Source organism: Chelonoidis abingdonii, chromosome 2, assembly GCF_003597395.2.
Source record: "Chelonoidis abingdonii isolate Lonesome George chromosome 2, CheloAbing_2.0, whole genome shotgun sequence".
Lineage (NCBI taxonomy): Eukaryota > Metazoa > Chordata > Testudines > Testudinidae > Chelonoidis > Chelonoidis abingdonii.
Window position 1 is genome coordinate 218,006,601 of NC_133770.1, and position 16,392 is coordinate 218,022,992.

The 16,392-nt window shown below is 39.8% G+C and overlaps 1 protein-coding gene across 4 annotated transcripts in view; it reads right to left on the reverse strand.

Annotated features, from left to right (window-relative positions):
* OSBPL1A (oxysterol binding protein like 1A) overlaps positions 1-16,392 on the reverse strand; it is a 160,999-nt gene that overhangs the window by 15,352 nt on the left and 129,255 nt on the right. For all 4 annotated transcript variants that reach the window (XM_032799011.2, XM_075062973.1, XM_032799010.2 and 1 more), the window contains 8 exons: positions 15,481-15,658; positions 10,748-10,823; positions 7,380-7,514; positions 6,570-6,667; positions 4,360-4,542; positions 3,472-3,579; positions 3,297-3,386; positions 2,877-3,003 (listed from right to left, as the gene is read on the reverse strand). In XM_032799011.2, coding sequence (XP_032654902.1) covers positions 2,877-3,003; positions 3,297-3,386; positions 3,472-3,579; positions 4,360-4,542; positions 6,570-6,667; positions 7,380-7,514; positions 10,748-10,823; positions 15,481-15,658 — 995 coding nt within the window. The remainder of the gene's footprint in view (positions 1-2,876; positions 3,004-3,296; positions 3,387-3,471; positions 3,580-4,359; positions 4,543-6,569; positions 6,668-7,379; positions 7,515-10,747; positions 10,824-15,480; positions 15,659-16,392) is intronic.

Here is a 16,392-nt window from a genome sequence, read left to right on the forward strand (position 1 = left end):
TAAAAGCTTTTTTTTTTTTTTAAAAAAGAACCTGATTGATTTTTCCTTGTTTTAAGATCCAAGGGGATTGGATCTGGACTCACCAGGGATTGGTTGAGGGAAAAGAAGGGGGATGGTTAATTTCTCTTTGTTTTAAGATCCAAGGGGTTTGGATCTGTGTTCACCAGGGACTTGGTGAAAAAGCCTCTCAAGGCTGCCCAGGGAGGGGAAGGTTTCGGGGGGTGGGGGTGGGAGGACAAGTGGTAATCCAAAACACTAAAATTTCTGAATGGTGGCAAAGTTACCAGACCTAAGCTAGTAATTAAGCTTAGAAGTGTCCATGCAGGTCCCCACATTTGTACCATAAAGTTCAGAGTGGGGAAGAAACCTTGACACTTGCGTAGAACATTCCTGTTAATACACCCTAGAATTATATTAGCCTTTTTGCAACTGCATGACATTGGTGACTCATTCAATTTGTAATCCACTACCGCCCACCAATCCTTTTCAGCAATACTACCGTCTAGCCAGTTATTCCCCATTTTGTATTTGTGCATTTGAGTTTTCCTTCCTAAATGAAGTACTTTGCACGTGTCTTATTGAATTTCATCCTGTTGGTCTCAGACCAGTTCTCCAGTTTGTCAAGATTATTTTGAATTTTAATCCTGTCCTCCAATGTGTTAGCAAACCATGCCAGCTTGGCTTCATCTGCAAGTTTTATAAGCACACTCTCCATTCCATTATCCAAGTCATTAATGAATATATTGACTAGTACCAGGCACACTCCTGGAGTTAGGACCTAAGCAAGGTTAGTTCTCTTGCAAAAACCTAGCAGAGACCCCCCACTCCATTTTAGCTAGTAGTCCAAAGGTTATGAAACTCACTTGGGATGTGGGAGACCTGTTTTCAAATCTCTACTCTTCCTGATTTGGGGAAGGACTGCAACCCAGATCTCCTTTCTTCCAGGAGTGTGCCCTATATGGTCACTCTCTCTGGCCCAACGAATATTCAATTTATAGAAAATGGAACAGTTTCAAAAGGAGAGATGGAATCACACTACAAAATATCCCATAAACTGGTGATTTAGGCACTCACTTGGTGTGTGAAAGACTATAACTATCGAATATTACAAGGTTCACCATGAACCTGCTCATTCCTGACTATCTTTCGTGTGGTTTAGGAGTGCCCCATGCACACCTACTGGATTGGGCCCTGCAGGTGAGATAATGGAGGAAAGCCCAGTTTGACAACCCTGCCAGGTCTTAGACATGAGATAGGGCACTGAACTGCTTGGCATCATCAGGACTTAGTTGACTTTGTGAATGCCACTGGCAGAAACACAGGTGTCTAGGGGACTCTATTAGTGGAAACTTCAGCACCTAGGGAATTTAGGCACCTATAGAGTTAGGCAGCAACCAAGTGTGGGGGTCTCAGTGGCACTTTCCAGGTTGCTGTTTGTGCATGTTTGTGTTTTAATTTAAAGAAAGACTGTGCTTCTCTCAGAGTCCTGACAGCTCTAAGACCCTGTCCGAAAAAAAACGGTTTCACTAGATTTTGTTTAGTTTGATTTGCCAATTTTCAAAGCAGTTCTAGTTATAATTAACATTCTTCAGCAGATTTTGCATTTTAGAGTTATTATGCCAGCTCCCAAGATCAGACAGACTGGACACCTAATCTGGATGTCAAGAGTCTCTTCCAGTCAGAGAAGTGGAGGGAAAAAGACACTCAAAAGTTAGCTACAGAGAATAGAATAAAATTTTGAGTAGCAGATTCAGTGAAATGGTGTATAAAATTCTCTTCAGAATTAAATGGTGAAAAGGCAAAGTAGGTAAGTATATTTTACTAACTAAAAGCCCATGAGAAGCCAGAAGTAACCTGAAGCTTGAGCTCTGTACACAAGAAGTATTCCATTCAGGGTAATCTTCAGTATTGCAGGGGAAAAAACAAACAAGTAGATAACAAGTGTGCAGGGTATATTTTTCTTGTCTCCTCCTCCTCCCAAAGGCTCAGAGATGCAGCCTCAAAGAGAAGGTGGCACTCCCCCGAGCTTTAGAGCTCTCCTGTACAGCAATAACGTAAATCTACACAGGCATACTTGCCTTTAGAAAGGTTAGACTAACAGGCAAAGGAGTAAAGCAAGCATGGTGATCTTCAGTGGCATGGAGGGGTTCTCAGATTTTTAAGTAAAAATGTTCTCCAGTCATTTTGTAAGCTTCAAATGTAGCTGGGTCAACACTGTACAAGCACTCAGTCCATTTCCCATTTAATATGAATACAAGTATGTACAATTACTATAAGAACGTTCATTGTCATTGGTTTAAAAAAGCCATTTTCTATTGAAAGAATTGTTAAGGAGTAACAAAATGGGTCACAGAAACGCGAAAAGTAAGATTTCCTGTGGCAGTGCAGACTGTAAAAATCCTTGCAAAACCTTCAGAATATGACATTCCTCCAAGTTATGAAATCCTTCTAAACAGACCCTTATCTATCCTGCTTACAAGGCTGGAAAGCACCAGGTTGGAGTTCCATATTAGATCAGACTCATGGTCCCTCTAGTCCACTATCCCATCTGGTGACTCTGGAGGAGGGTGAAAGAACCCAATAGTAGGCAGATATGGGGAAATCTGCTCTCATGAAAGTTTCATGCTAATCCTTAGATATTGGCCTAAACCCTGAAGCATAAGGATTAACCCTTCCAAAACTGTTTGGATAATAGCCAGAATTATTATAATTAATCCACATAATACATGTCCAAATGCTTTTTGAATCTTACTAAGTTCCTACTAAGAAAAAGTCTAAGGAAAAAGTATAAAAAACAGTTACAAGCCTAAAGGCACCTTAGACTGCTAAGTGTTCTATTGTGCCTTTGACACACCACCTCTTTACATGTCTAATACCTGTTTACTGTTTTTCTTCTCTTCTGTATTTTTCTTGTCATTTTTTTTGTAAGCCTCAAATGTAGCTGGGTCAACACTGTACAAGCACTCAGTCCATTTCCCATAGAGTGAACAAACTTTCTTTTTGCTGTCAGAAAAAGGACTAATTTTAGGAAGAGCTTAAACAAGTTATGAAGTTAGTTTTAGTGTTTTCAGATTTTAATATTATGAAAAGAATTCTAAGAACAGATTTAAGACCGAATCCCCATCTTACTACACATTACAGTTACTAACAAGTTACCTTCATACATACATAATATTCTTTGCCAAGGACCTTTATATATAACAGTATTTAATTCCAATAGTTCCCACATATATCTGTATTAGATATTTAAGTAGCATTTTATTGAACAGTTGATCTAACTAAGACAGGATTTTTACCTTTTGTCTTGAATGTAGCCTTCAACTTTGTGTAACTCCTTTCCAAAAAGCCCACATGTTTTGAAGTTTAATACACACTTCTCGCCAGTTCTAAGGAAGAAACATTTAGCTCAAATTACTTTTCAATAATTTGTTTTAAAACGTAGTAAATTAACAAGGTCATATGCCAGCTTACTTGTGGTTAGTTATTTCTACATTTCCATACTGCTCAATCCAAAGTTTACCTACAATAATATTATGCACACAGCAAGTAGGATTTGTCCATGTGTAGGCTTCATCGTGCCTGAAAAAAAAGAGACAACTGCTGGCATAATCACACCTTTCAACAATATACCTGAATGACTCTACAGCAAGTATCTGGCTCTGGAACTTCGCTACTGGCAGCAAATCAAGGAAACAAGATGCATCAGCCATGCATGGTGTGGCAGAAATAGGAGACACTGAAAGATTTTGTTAACTGCTTAGCATGGCAGCTTCCATGTATCTACCACTGGCAAATCAATGGGACTACTTACAGAAGTAAAGTTAAGCACACATAAGTATTTGCAGGATTAAGGCCTTAATTATCTGAAGCCTATACAACTCAGGGGTGCCAGTGAACTGTACAATTCTGTTTGCAATGATGTTCAAGCCATTTTGGTCCCAGAATACAAGAGAGATAAGGTAAGTGAGGTAATATCTTATTGGACCAATTTCCAATGGAAGGGACAAGCTTTTCAGCTTCACAGAGCATTTCCTCAGGTCTGGAGAAGGCAACTGGAGCATCCAAGGTAAATACAAGGCAAGACACGTTGTTAAGCATAAGTGGTCACACATGCTGTATGAGACCAGTAAAAATGAAGTGGATAATAAGGGTTAACAGGCAGTAGGGTGTGTGAGAAATTATTGTAAGGAGCCATAAAAGCAGGAAATATGCAAACTGCATAAAAAAGATTGTCTGTTTCATCTATATGAAATAGCGGCTATATCAAAAGTCATCTTGCAGCACTGGAGACCATTATATGAGCCTTTATTCTGCACAACCTCAAAACTAAAGTCTAATACAGTAATCTGATCAACTTACTCAAGAAGTTCCAGAGTTATAGTCCCTTTAGGTTCTGCTTCCACACTCTTGCCCCAGAACTTGAGTTTAGGATAGATTGAGCCATGAAACACAAAATCGTTATTCAAGCCTTCAGCATAGAAAGCACTGATTGGTGGGTGATGACTAACTTGTTCTGAAAGGAGTCTAAACCCAAGATCATCTCTAAAAATAAAATAAAAATAAAGTTTTCAGGATCACTGTTCTCCGCAGTTCTCTGAAATGCAAATTTAGTGTTTCACTGATACAACTGGTACTGTAGTGAAAGAATTTCCTTTAATTTTATGTTTCAGAATGCGTAAGAGTTATAGCAATTATGTATGGATCTAGATATTTAAGCTACCAATTAGTTTAAAAACACTTACTGCAATACAGATCTCTCTCTGTGATGCTGCAAGACCCCAGAGGGCCCTGGTGCAAGAATAAGTTAGGAGGTCTCTTCCTGATTCTGAAATCCATCCCGTCCAGCTCTCACACAGCCTCACTTCAGCTCTCCAACTCCTTTCTAACTCTCTCATAGCTCCAGTCCTGCCCTCCCATCCCACAGCTTCTGCTTAGTTTTAAATTAAGTTTCAGGAAGAGAGGGAGAAAGGGACTTCAGACTAGTTATGCAAACAAGATAAAGTTACAGGAATAAAAGATGTTTCTACTATGACCCCTAATCCCAAAAAGTCCAAATGTCAAGGAAGAATGTTGGTTCCCACCCTGAATACATGGTCTGGAAATTTTAAGATCTGAATTAGAGGAAGAAAGCTTCTGAAGAATCAAGAGAGCTGTTTTTAAATGGAAAAATATATTAGCATCCCCAGCATATCATCCTCCCAAGGCCATTAGAGCAGCAGGTCAAGGAGCCTTTAGACACGTTTTCTGTTCCTTGCACTGTACTAGGTGCTGGTACCAGAATACACACAAGGAGGGTTCTGCTGAGATGCAAGTCACAGGAAAAGGGCTCCCGTGCCTCTAACACTGCAGCTCAGACCCCCATCCCCAATTCTTCCTGTGCTGGCAGCTTTGTCTCCACTGCCCCCACTTTGTGCTGCATTGCCTAGGTTCACCCCACCACATCCCTGTGCCCTGCTGCTGCCTGCTTCCTCTTTCCTACCACCGGGTGTTCTGCTCCCACACTCCTGCCAGTCCCTATTGCCACTCTGACAGCTCCCTCACCTTCAACCCTGAACCCCACCCCACTCCTCCTGGCTTCCTGTTCCCATCACCAGCCTCTCCCTCACCAATTCCCTTGGCCTCCTCCTCACCCGCACTCTGTACTCTATGTCCTGGCCCTGCACTAGTGCCTGCAGGGGCAGCTCAGTACCTGAATGCGGGTAGCTGTGCACCCTTGCAGCACAGTGCATACACCCCACATGACTCAGCCTCCAGGCAAATGCAGTCAGGCTCCTGCACAAGCCTGGGACAGGGGTATCAGCAGCCAGGCACTCCGCAGTGCAGGGTGGGCAGCACCTTGGGCAGTGCCACCTGCCTCATTACTGCCACCACCAGCAGCATCTGATTGTGGTTGGGCCCCCATAACTTCCAGAGCTCTGGTGTGACTGCACCACTTGCACCATTGTATCTATGACATGGTGTCTCTCTCTCGAGAAGTTCAGGAGAAATACTAACAGGCTTAACTATTTTAAAATGACAAATTTTTGACTACACATTGCAGCATCCACATATGTGTATCTGACTAATGAGACCCTGACGTAACAAGTAGGCAAGAGTGGTCCAAAACAGAAGGGGCTTAGTTTATTTTTTAGTTCTTAATGAAAAAGGTCTGTATATATTATCTAAGTTTGTGTAACAGTTCAAAGGACATTTGCACAACAGTAATTTCTTTTCAGGCAATGTGTATTTACATAAGTTTTTGTTTAGTATAGATATGAAACCTAGGTTTATACACTAAAAACACTGATATTTTTCTGATCACATATTATATTAAGGCTGCTTTCAAGTAAAAGACACTGGCATAACTTTTCAACCCAGAGCAATTTTCACAGGCAAGCTGGACTCCCATAAAGGGGAAGTAACAATAGAAATGCTGACAACCTGCAGTGTGAGCACTTGCAACAGTTGCTCCTAAAATGCAGCCAATTTTCAAACACACAAAGCAATTCACAAGCCATACAATGTGTTTTCATAAACCCGCAAATTCCATAAAATACACTTTGGTCTTAAATGCAGTTTCTATTTGTTACCTGACTAATTCGTACGTCTCTCCAAGAAGTGGGTTGAAAGGTTTTCCTGTACGTTCCCACTGTGAAGCAACAGCAGACACAGCAAATGCAGCTACACACTGTTCAACAGAATATTGAACATACATCATTCACCTTTTTGATTTCCCTTTGATACTCTACTTTAAATATAAAAATTCTTTTATTGCACTTCATCTTTCTCTGTTAAATCAATTCTGTTTTTGGCATAAAAATTGCCTCCCAGGTGGGCCTGGCAAGTTTTGGAAAGAGTGCAACAGATCTTATTAGCTTTCTGCAAAAAACTAAGAAGTATTAAAGCCTTTAAAAATTGAATATACATTGAGTTAACTGAACAGCACTAGTTAAAAGAACTAGCAAAGCAGTTCCATGTGCAGCAGGTTACAGCATCTTTCCTCTCCAACAGAATGTTTAATAGGCTGCAGATTTAATCACAAATATAAGTAACTTCTTCACACAATGCATAGTCAGCCTTCAGAACTCATTGCTGGTGGATGTTGTGAAAGCAAAAAGTACAAGAGAAATAGCCAAGATGGTCAAGGATGAAACCCCGTGCTCTGGGTGTCCTTAAACCTCTGACTGCAGAAGCTGGGACTGAATGACAGTGGATGGATCATTCAGAATTGCCATTCTGTTCATTCCTTCTGAAGCATGCAGCACTGGCCGCTGTTAGAGGCAGGATATGCGCTAGATAGATCATTGATCTGACCCAGTATGGCCATTCTTATGATCTTAGCTGAAAGAAAGTTGTACCACATCAGAAGCATTTTAAGACACTACTACAGAGTAAAGTACCTGCATCCTCTCAACTGTGCCAGAAAGTGAACTGGCCTGGTGGATGAGGTATGTATGTTCCATATATTCTGTAAGTCGCTGTAGGAAGCTCAGCGGCTCGTTGAAAATAACCGGCATAGTGATCTTGGACAGCTCCTGACATAGGATAGAAAGTTGTATTAAAACTGAACAGATTAAACACAATGAACTAAGTAACAATAATTTAATTGGCTTATTAGAGAGATAAGTCAGGCTAGCCTAGTGGCAGTGCAACATCCCTTGACCTGGCCAGCAAGTTCTGAAAGAAAAAGAGACCCACATCTCTCAAACTAAGCCTCTCCCTTGCATCGGTGAAAAGATGGCTAAAAAGAGAAGTGTATCTAAATCCCTAATGGGGAGGAGGACTAGGAAGATGGTGGACATAGGAGATTCTCAGGACTTCTCTTGAAAGGCTCTGTACACCACAATTCAGAAACACTATTTTTAGAACAGGTACTGGCCACGTGATTAGTCAAACAGGCAACCATGGGGGGAAAGGAAGAGTGGGCGTGAGACGCGATAGGAGTAAGCTTCTGAAATGAACCATATTTGATCAAATATTGTCACAAGAATCCAGGTCAAAAAAGGCTAATAAGGTCAGTGTGTAATATGAATAAGTTATGTAAAAGTCTTGAAAGAAATCTATACATTCTTGCCTTAAAAACTGACCAACCTAATGAATCTGGAATATTTAATCTCCAGTTCAGACAATTTATTTTACATCATTCGTTACATCCGTTGGGAAGACTAGTATGATTAGATAAAACTCAGCAATAGGGTTAAAAAATTAAGGGATTTATTTAACTTTGCTTTAATGAAATAGCACTGTAGAATAACGATCTAAGACTCATTCTTAGTACAGTTCTGAGAGCATGCAGCCAAGCTTCAGCAAGAAGAAAGGTGTTTACTTTCACTAATGGATGAGTATAATGGTTGTGCTAGATAATCTTTGTGTTAGTTGCCAACAGATTTTATATTAACTAACCTATACAAATTAACATCTGAAGGTTTTTTATTTGTAAATCGAGACAGTTCCAATAGCAACCTAAAAATGACTAACCTTCAGCTCCCCAAAAGAGGGAAAAACAACCATGTTTTGAGGCAGTCAGCATGAAAGTGAATAAAACCTAAAAATTTAGTTTAAATTTGGGCCCAAATGACTAAAGAATATCTTCCAAGTTCTAACAATTTACTTCTAAACTAGTCAAGCTTTTAAAATTTTTTAAAATAATGATTTAATTTATAAACATACAATACAATTTTGCTCAGTTGCTATAATAGTAAACTTAACATTCAAGTTAAAACTCCTCTCTCTCAAAGTTGGTATTCTAGATAAGACTTAATAGTAAATAATGTTTCATAAGTAAGAGTGGGCCCCATTAAGTACGGGGATAAGAAACTAGCAAAGAGTATTTAAGTCTAATAAAAATAGAAAGAAGAGAGTAGAAAAGTCAGACGATCTATACTTCGACAGATTTAAATATAAACCTTTAGTGTTGTAACTTTTTAATACATGGTCATTTATTCTCCAAATGCCGGTTTTTCCTGCCCTTCAATTTCCTCTCAGCATCATGCACCACTTGTGAAACTGCCCAACATGACACCTATATCCAATATGGTGTTCCTACTCTTTGGGAAACACAGAATAGGGAGAAATCTGCCTATCCATGACCAGGACAAACAGATATCTCAATGATCTTTGTCAGCAATTTGACAGAGCAGAGCTCAAGCCTAAAAAAGCACTGGCTTCATTTAAACTGGTTCCTTCTTCCAGATTACACTGAGGCTTTATCAGGTGTCTTTCTGTGCACAGCACAGAGGAGCTCCCTTGCAGAGCAAGCTAGACCTGCTGTCAACAGCCTTTTTTGTAGCTTTCAGGTTACACTCTTATCTGATAAGAATCATTATGCTTCCTAAATTGAAAAGCTTGTGTGAAAGTCCATGTGCTCTGGAGTTCAAAACAACATTCCTGAGCAATCTTATCTCCTGTTTGGACTTTCAATAGGTTTCTTGCATATTGTGTGTTTTCTGATTGCAGTGAGAGGGGAACAAGTTTTTGAAGTTAATGTAATACCAATACTCAGGAAACTTTCTGGGAGTAAGTGCTTTCACCTTGGGGCTATGCAGATTCTCTTAGGGTATGGCTACACTGGCACTTTACAGCGCTGCAACTTTTGCGCTCAGGGGTGTGAGAAAACACCTCCCTGAGCGCTGCAAGATACAGCGCTGTAAAGCCTCAGTGTAATCAGTGCCGCAGCACTGGGAGTGCGGCTCCCAGCGCTGCAAGCTACACCCGTAGAGGATGTGGTTTACATGCAGCGCTGGGAGAGCTCTCTCCCAGCGCTGGCGCTCCGACCACACACACACTTCAAAGCGCTGCTGCGGCAGCGCTTTGAAATTTCATGTGTACCCATACCCTTACTAAGGCAACAGTGTAACTTTCGGTTTGGTACACTGCACTTTAGAGAGTGAAACCTAATCATTGAAGCCAAGATGAACCTGCCTATGCGGTGGGGTTTCATAATGGAAAGAAAAGAAGCCTTCCCAATTACCCATTAACTGGGAGCAGACTTAAGATTCAGAGATAAGGACAGAAGAGACCACTGCGATCTTCTAGTTCTTGTATAACAGAGGCCAAAGAACTTTTCTGAATGTATATTAAATATTTGTGACTTGGGGCTCGTCTTCACTATGGGGGTAAGTTGACCTCAGTCACGCTACTACAGGTAAGTGAATAACATAGACGGAGCTGATGTAGCTTAGGTCGATTTACCCCAGTGTCTTCACTGTGCTGTGACTTTACTCTTCTGTGGGACCTGGAGTCGACCAGAGAGCACTCTGCCATCGATTTAGTGGGTCTTCATTAGACCCACTAAATCAACACCCACTGCATTGATTGCAGCAGTGTCAATCCTCCCTGGTAGTGAAGACAAGCCCTTAGTTCTAGTCTAAATTTATCAGACTTAAATCTCTAACCACTGGATTGTGTTATACCTTGATCTAACAGAATGATCCTGGCTGACCTGTCACTGAGCTTCCCAGATTTGATTAAACAGACCTAGTCACTAACCCATCTGAAGTACTGCGGTGAATCTGGAAAGTTTTCTACTACAAGTATAAAATGAGACTGGGAAGAGCTCTGGATGTTACAGGATCCTTGGAGGACTAAAGAGAAAATGCCTTTGCTCTATTGAATCAATTGGCTCTTGGAATCACCCTTGGTCTTTTCGGTTGTGAGCACAGCATAATCAGCAAGTTAAAACACAACAACGAAACAAAAAACCCAGACTTCTCAGTTCACATTTTGGTCCTCTTGAGATAGCCACAATCATAACATATATTTTACCTACCATTCCAATACATTTTCTTAAGATACTCCAAATACTGAAGTCATTCCTGGAAAACATTGGAGATGGCAAGCTTGTTCTAAGGGGGGGGAAAAAGCAAACCGCATTTATTGTGTTATCTCTTATCAAAATAATCTCAGTTGTTAACAAGGCTGCAGAATGTATTAATACTGTTCTAGTTTTAAGGTGCTCAGAACTGATTATTGATAAGACAGGCCGACACGAGTTAAGTGTTCTTTATGTTACGACAGGTAACTTTTGGGAGCTTTCATGCAAAAATTGTTAGGTAACTTTGTTAGTTCCCCTAGAGCAACGGTTCTCAAACTAGGGCCGCCACTTGTTCAGGGAAAGCCCCTGGCGGCCTGGGCCAGTTTGTTTACCTGCCGCTTCCGCAAGTTTGGCCGATTGCGGCTCCCGCTGGCCGCAGTTCGCTGCTCCAGGCCAATGGGGGCTGCAGGAAGGATGGCCAGTACGTCCCTAGGCCCGCGCCGCTTCCAGTGGTAGCTGCAATCGGCCAGACCTGCAGACGTGGCAGGTAAATAAACTGGCCCGGACCGCCAGGGGGCTTACCCTGGTGGGCCGCGTGCCAAAGGCTACTGATTCCTGGTATATAGGAATCTGTGGAAAACAAATTAAGTTTAGTACTAATTTGCCATAACTATCCAACAATATTTATTCACCTTTTGAAGTGTGGGAGTTCACTGAAAGAGGAAATTGGTGTTAATGAATAGAAAGCTCCTTGTGGATCAAACATCAAAGGAATCACATATTTTAATAAATCGGCTATTCTAAACTTCAGTAAGCTGAAATGAAGTGAATTGGTCATCCTGAAGACTATAAGTGTAAACATTTTCTTTGCTGATGCTTGTGTGTCCAGAAGAGGACAGTGTCCACCAAGTAATTAAATTTGATTTGTAGTATTTAAATTAAAGAATAGACTGGAACAGAGAATCTGTGACTCGTACGTAGCATTTAGCAATGAGCACTTCTGCATAGAAAGCTATGAACATATTTTACCTTGCTGACTTATATACGAGGGTGGGTTTATGAGAGGAATATTTGGATACTTTTATTGAAAAACAATCACTGGCTGCTAGCAACGTGTAATCGGCAAGGGATTGTTTCCCCACCAAGCCAGGAGAAAAGAAAAAAAAAAATTCTTATGTGTGAAAGTAATCTCTCATAATTAAGCCCATTTCCTTCACTACTTATAATTACATCAGCTACATTTGAAAGTGGTGTCTGCTCTTTTCTCCATAATGCGCTCACATTTATTTTGTTGCTACAATACAAATTTTGAATGGATCAAAATATGTTTTCAGAGAGTAAAAATTACAGACCTACAGATATGGAAAAATAAAGATAGTCAAATATTAGGCCTACCCATATTGACAGTGTCTCACTAAATATGAGAAGGGTTGTAAACTAGAAGATTACCTTCAGTATCTGTAAGCAGATTTCCTTTCAGAAGTCATTTATAGAAGGCAAACAGATCAAGAAAGTTTCAGAAAGTTAACTTTAGCTTTGCATAATGAAAATATTTGTTCTATTGTAAAGGATAACTAGCAGCAATGCAAGTGGCATGATTTTAAAGGGTCACGCCTCAAAAAATCACTTCCGTCTGAAAAGCATTGCTAGTAGGTAACACAAGATTAATATTTAGTTACAGTACATTTATTTTTTCAGCTTGTTTACTTTATGCATTTGACACTGTTACACTGTTTCCCCATAGACAAACTCTCTCATGTGAGAAAGACCCATGAAAAGAAGAAAAACAAAACATCTTTAATCACAAAAAAAACCAAATGAACAAAAAAACCCAAACACATGGCAGGGAAACTCACTGTCAGCTGTAACAAGCTACTTTTAACTCAAAATGCTTTTGACAGCAAACAAATGTAACACTGGAGAATGGGGCTGGTAAAATATTAGCAGGCTGGATATGTAACCTTTGTTCAAGGATCTCCAGCAAGACTTAAGTTGAAAGGCAAACCAGAAAGCAAGCAAGAGTTAAAATAGTAAAAAAAATTGAGGCCACTGAGATATACTAGTCTGAATGGTGTCCAATATAAAGGAAATCAGATAGGTAACAAGTGCCAGCAGTTGTGTCAAACTATGAAGATGAATCTGTTTAAGCCTTTTAGAGCCCAGTTCAGTTCTCCTCTTGCATACTTAAGAGAAGTGAAGCTAACAGAGGTTATTAGGTGCTACATACATCTCCTCAAAGCATTCTAAGCTTTGTGTTAGTTTGGTGATCACCAAACTACGTTTTTGCACTTTGAGGGCAGACTGCATCTAAGGGATATATTCTAAAATAAGCATCAAGTAGTCTGCATTTAAACAGCATCTTGTAAAAAAGCGTGCCTACGGGTCCAGTTATATAATATGAACAGAACAGTAGTTCAGTTGTGGTGTAATTTACTGTATATACTTGTTCATAAGCTGAATATTTTTGGTAAAAAGGTGACGCGTCAAAGAGCGGGTGTCGGCTTACAAATGGGTCTACACCAAAATTGGATGATTTTAAACTCTATGGAATCATTGAACTGAATAGCTAATACATTGTCATTTTGTTTATCTGGAGTGTCTGCAGGCATGGAGCCCCTCAGCTCTCTGTGGCCGTGGTTCGCCGTGCCCAGGCAATGGGAGCTACAGGAAGTGGCGCCACTTCCCGCAGTTTCCATTGGCTGGGAACAGCAAACTGCGGCCACAGGGAGCTGAGGGGCACCATGCCTGCAGATGCTTCAAGTAAACAAAGTGTCCTGACCCACCAGCGGCTTACCCTGATGGCCGGGAGCCAAAGTTTGCCAACCTCTGAAATATAGGCTTAAGAAAGGGTCATACGGTTTTTGCTATTTTAAGCTGACCATCTTGGGGGGTCGGCTTATAAACCAACAGGCTAATGAACAAGTATATACAGTATGTCATGCAGCTAAATACATTAGCATTGACCAAGAATCCCAAGACAGATCAAAACATTGAACAACTTTTTCCCCCATGGAAAGTTGTCTTCTAGGCAAAATTTAGATTGGCGGTGCTCTGAGGGGGAACCGATTTGCAACACTATATTTGCAGACACCAAATCCGAAAGCGTTGCCAAGGTGCCATGTAAAGAGCTGATGTTACTATGCAATATACAAGATATATTCGCTATCTGAGCCTCTCTTCAATCAATATGCCACAGCAAATTAGAAATTGTTACAAAAATGGTCACAGCTGTACCAGTTTTAGAAAGAGCACTAAACATTAAAGGATACAGGGCAGGACATGCAGCTAAGGGGTGGAAAGGGAGCCTAGTGATCAAAAAGTCTAATGAGAGACATTTGTAGGCGGAAAGTGGAGTAGCCTCAGGGGACTGAAGAATGAATAATGGAGCTTAGAGGCTCTAGTCACCTCTTGTTTACAATTCTGACAATGTAGTTTTACAACAAGACTTGTGGAAACTAGCCAAGCTATTGTTTCCTGTACTTTGAGAAAACTGGCTCTCATTTAAACTTTTCCAACGGATTGTAATTATATTCTGTAGCAAACAAATACAGCTGTCATTTTTAAAGAGGATTTTAGCTTTTCTTTCCCAATTTCTAAGGCAACAAAAGGGGATTACAAGTCTCCATTCTGAAACCTCCACTGTCACCTAGCATTTTCCTCCTTCCCTCCAGCTGCCACTACAGGACTTTCATCTGTAACTGGGAAGGTATAGAGAAGAGATCACCAATAATACTTTTTTGTTTATCAAGAAGGGGTCTTAAAGAAACAATATAGTCAGTCAGCATCTTTGCCTGACCTTAGTACTCATCACTCCTTCGTCTTTGCTTGGTTTGGGAGGAGCTGATGTTCAGAGGTGGAACCTGACATCAAGTCTCCTACATTACCATGCACTGCAATGGCCTTTGAGATTTAGATATAAAATGCAGATGTCCAGTAACTAAGGCACCTCTTAATGCACTTGGAATAATACTTTTTAAGGCAGGAATTAAAATAGCCTTTTCGCTCATCTGTTAGTAATTGTGATCTTGCTTATTTCCAAAAGGCCAGTTATAGATTGGTACTTTAAAAACATGTCAATGTTGGAACTGGACTGTAACGTACACGTTAAATTGCCTCTGCACTGAAACTTGAGAATCGTGGTATCTATTACAGCTCATTAACTCCGGACCTATTGTCCTCCTTTACCAGCAAAGACGTGAACAAATAAAAATGAATTAATTTGACAGCATAAAATGAACCTATGCAATGTACATAAGTTTTAAAATAAAACCGTTGTGTTTAGACTTTGGTTTATTGTGATGTCAAGCTAGGAATATTGCCATTCATTCTTAATACAAGTAGGGAGACCGAGTGACTGAAAAACTGAAAAAGCAATAGGATACACAAATTAAAAATACATGATGAAATAAGAAATGAGACAGCATCGATTTCAACAAGACTTGTTTAAATGAGTTAAACCATATCCATTTTAAAGCATTTGCTATCTACCTATATATATATATAAAATGTATACCTTGCTTACTAGTCAAAATGAAATGGTAAATAATAGTTTACTTCAAAATGGTGACAGTCTGTTAATGTAGGAGAAAGGATTCCTTATTAAAAGCACAAAGCAACTATCCGCTTTTAAGTTATCATGCCCAAGGGAAAAATATCTACAATTATCTTTCATGGGACTCTCATGGTTTTTTGCGTACATGGCAATAAAGTTCCCAGTATATCTTTAAAAAGATTAGGCAACATCCTACCTGTGTTTTTTGATGCCGTTAGACAGAGACTCTCCACCACCACAGACCTTTCCACCTCCACCACAGACCTTTTCTTCAGACATGCTGGAGGTTATTGTATTGTTTGACTCCACACTGTCCTCTAATGAGTGCGCTGTTACTGTTTCAAATCCACTTAATGATTTTTCAGATTCTGAATCTGCAAGAGAGCAGGTGCATGTTAATGAATATAAACTTCAACGACAGACTTCACAGACTAACAGACACCTTCTTCCTCATACAAAAAACTCTGAAACCTAAGTAGGTTACTTTGTTCTGATGACAGCAGCCGTCTGGTAACTACTAGTACCTCAAGACTGTCAATACGCCATGCCTAGAGATGGATTAAAGGATCTTGGATCTTTTGAGAGGTGGGGAAGGGGGGAAGAAAGGGGAGAAAAGAAGATAGGAAAGATAATGAAACCCACTAACACTAACAAGAAGTTGTCAGTTTTTAGTTAAAGTTAATCCATTTTAGCTCGTTTAAAACTCCACACCAGTGTCATATCAAAACTATTGGTTCAGCCAACCAAAAACTAGTGCTAGTTAATAAAGTCAGTATTTCAGAGTTTCATTTTAAATGAACAATTTCTTGTTCTTCCCCTACTCAGATTGCACATGAAGTATGTGTTAAATTTATTTGTTCTAACTTGTATGAGGTGAATTGAAAAATAAGATTTCTTGTTAATATTTGCACTGTAAAAATGATAAATCGAAAATAATTTACACTGATTTCAATTACATATATGAAAACGTAGAAATTTATTAAATATTTTGGATGTTTTCAACTAGTATTCTATTATTTAACAGTGCGATTAATCGTGATTTTTTTTTTTAGTTAATCTCAGTTAACTCACATGATTAATTGACAGTCCTACTTTTTTTTTTTTTTTT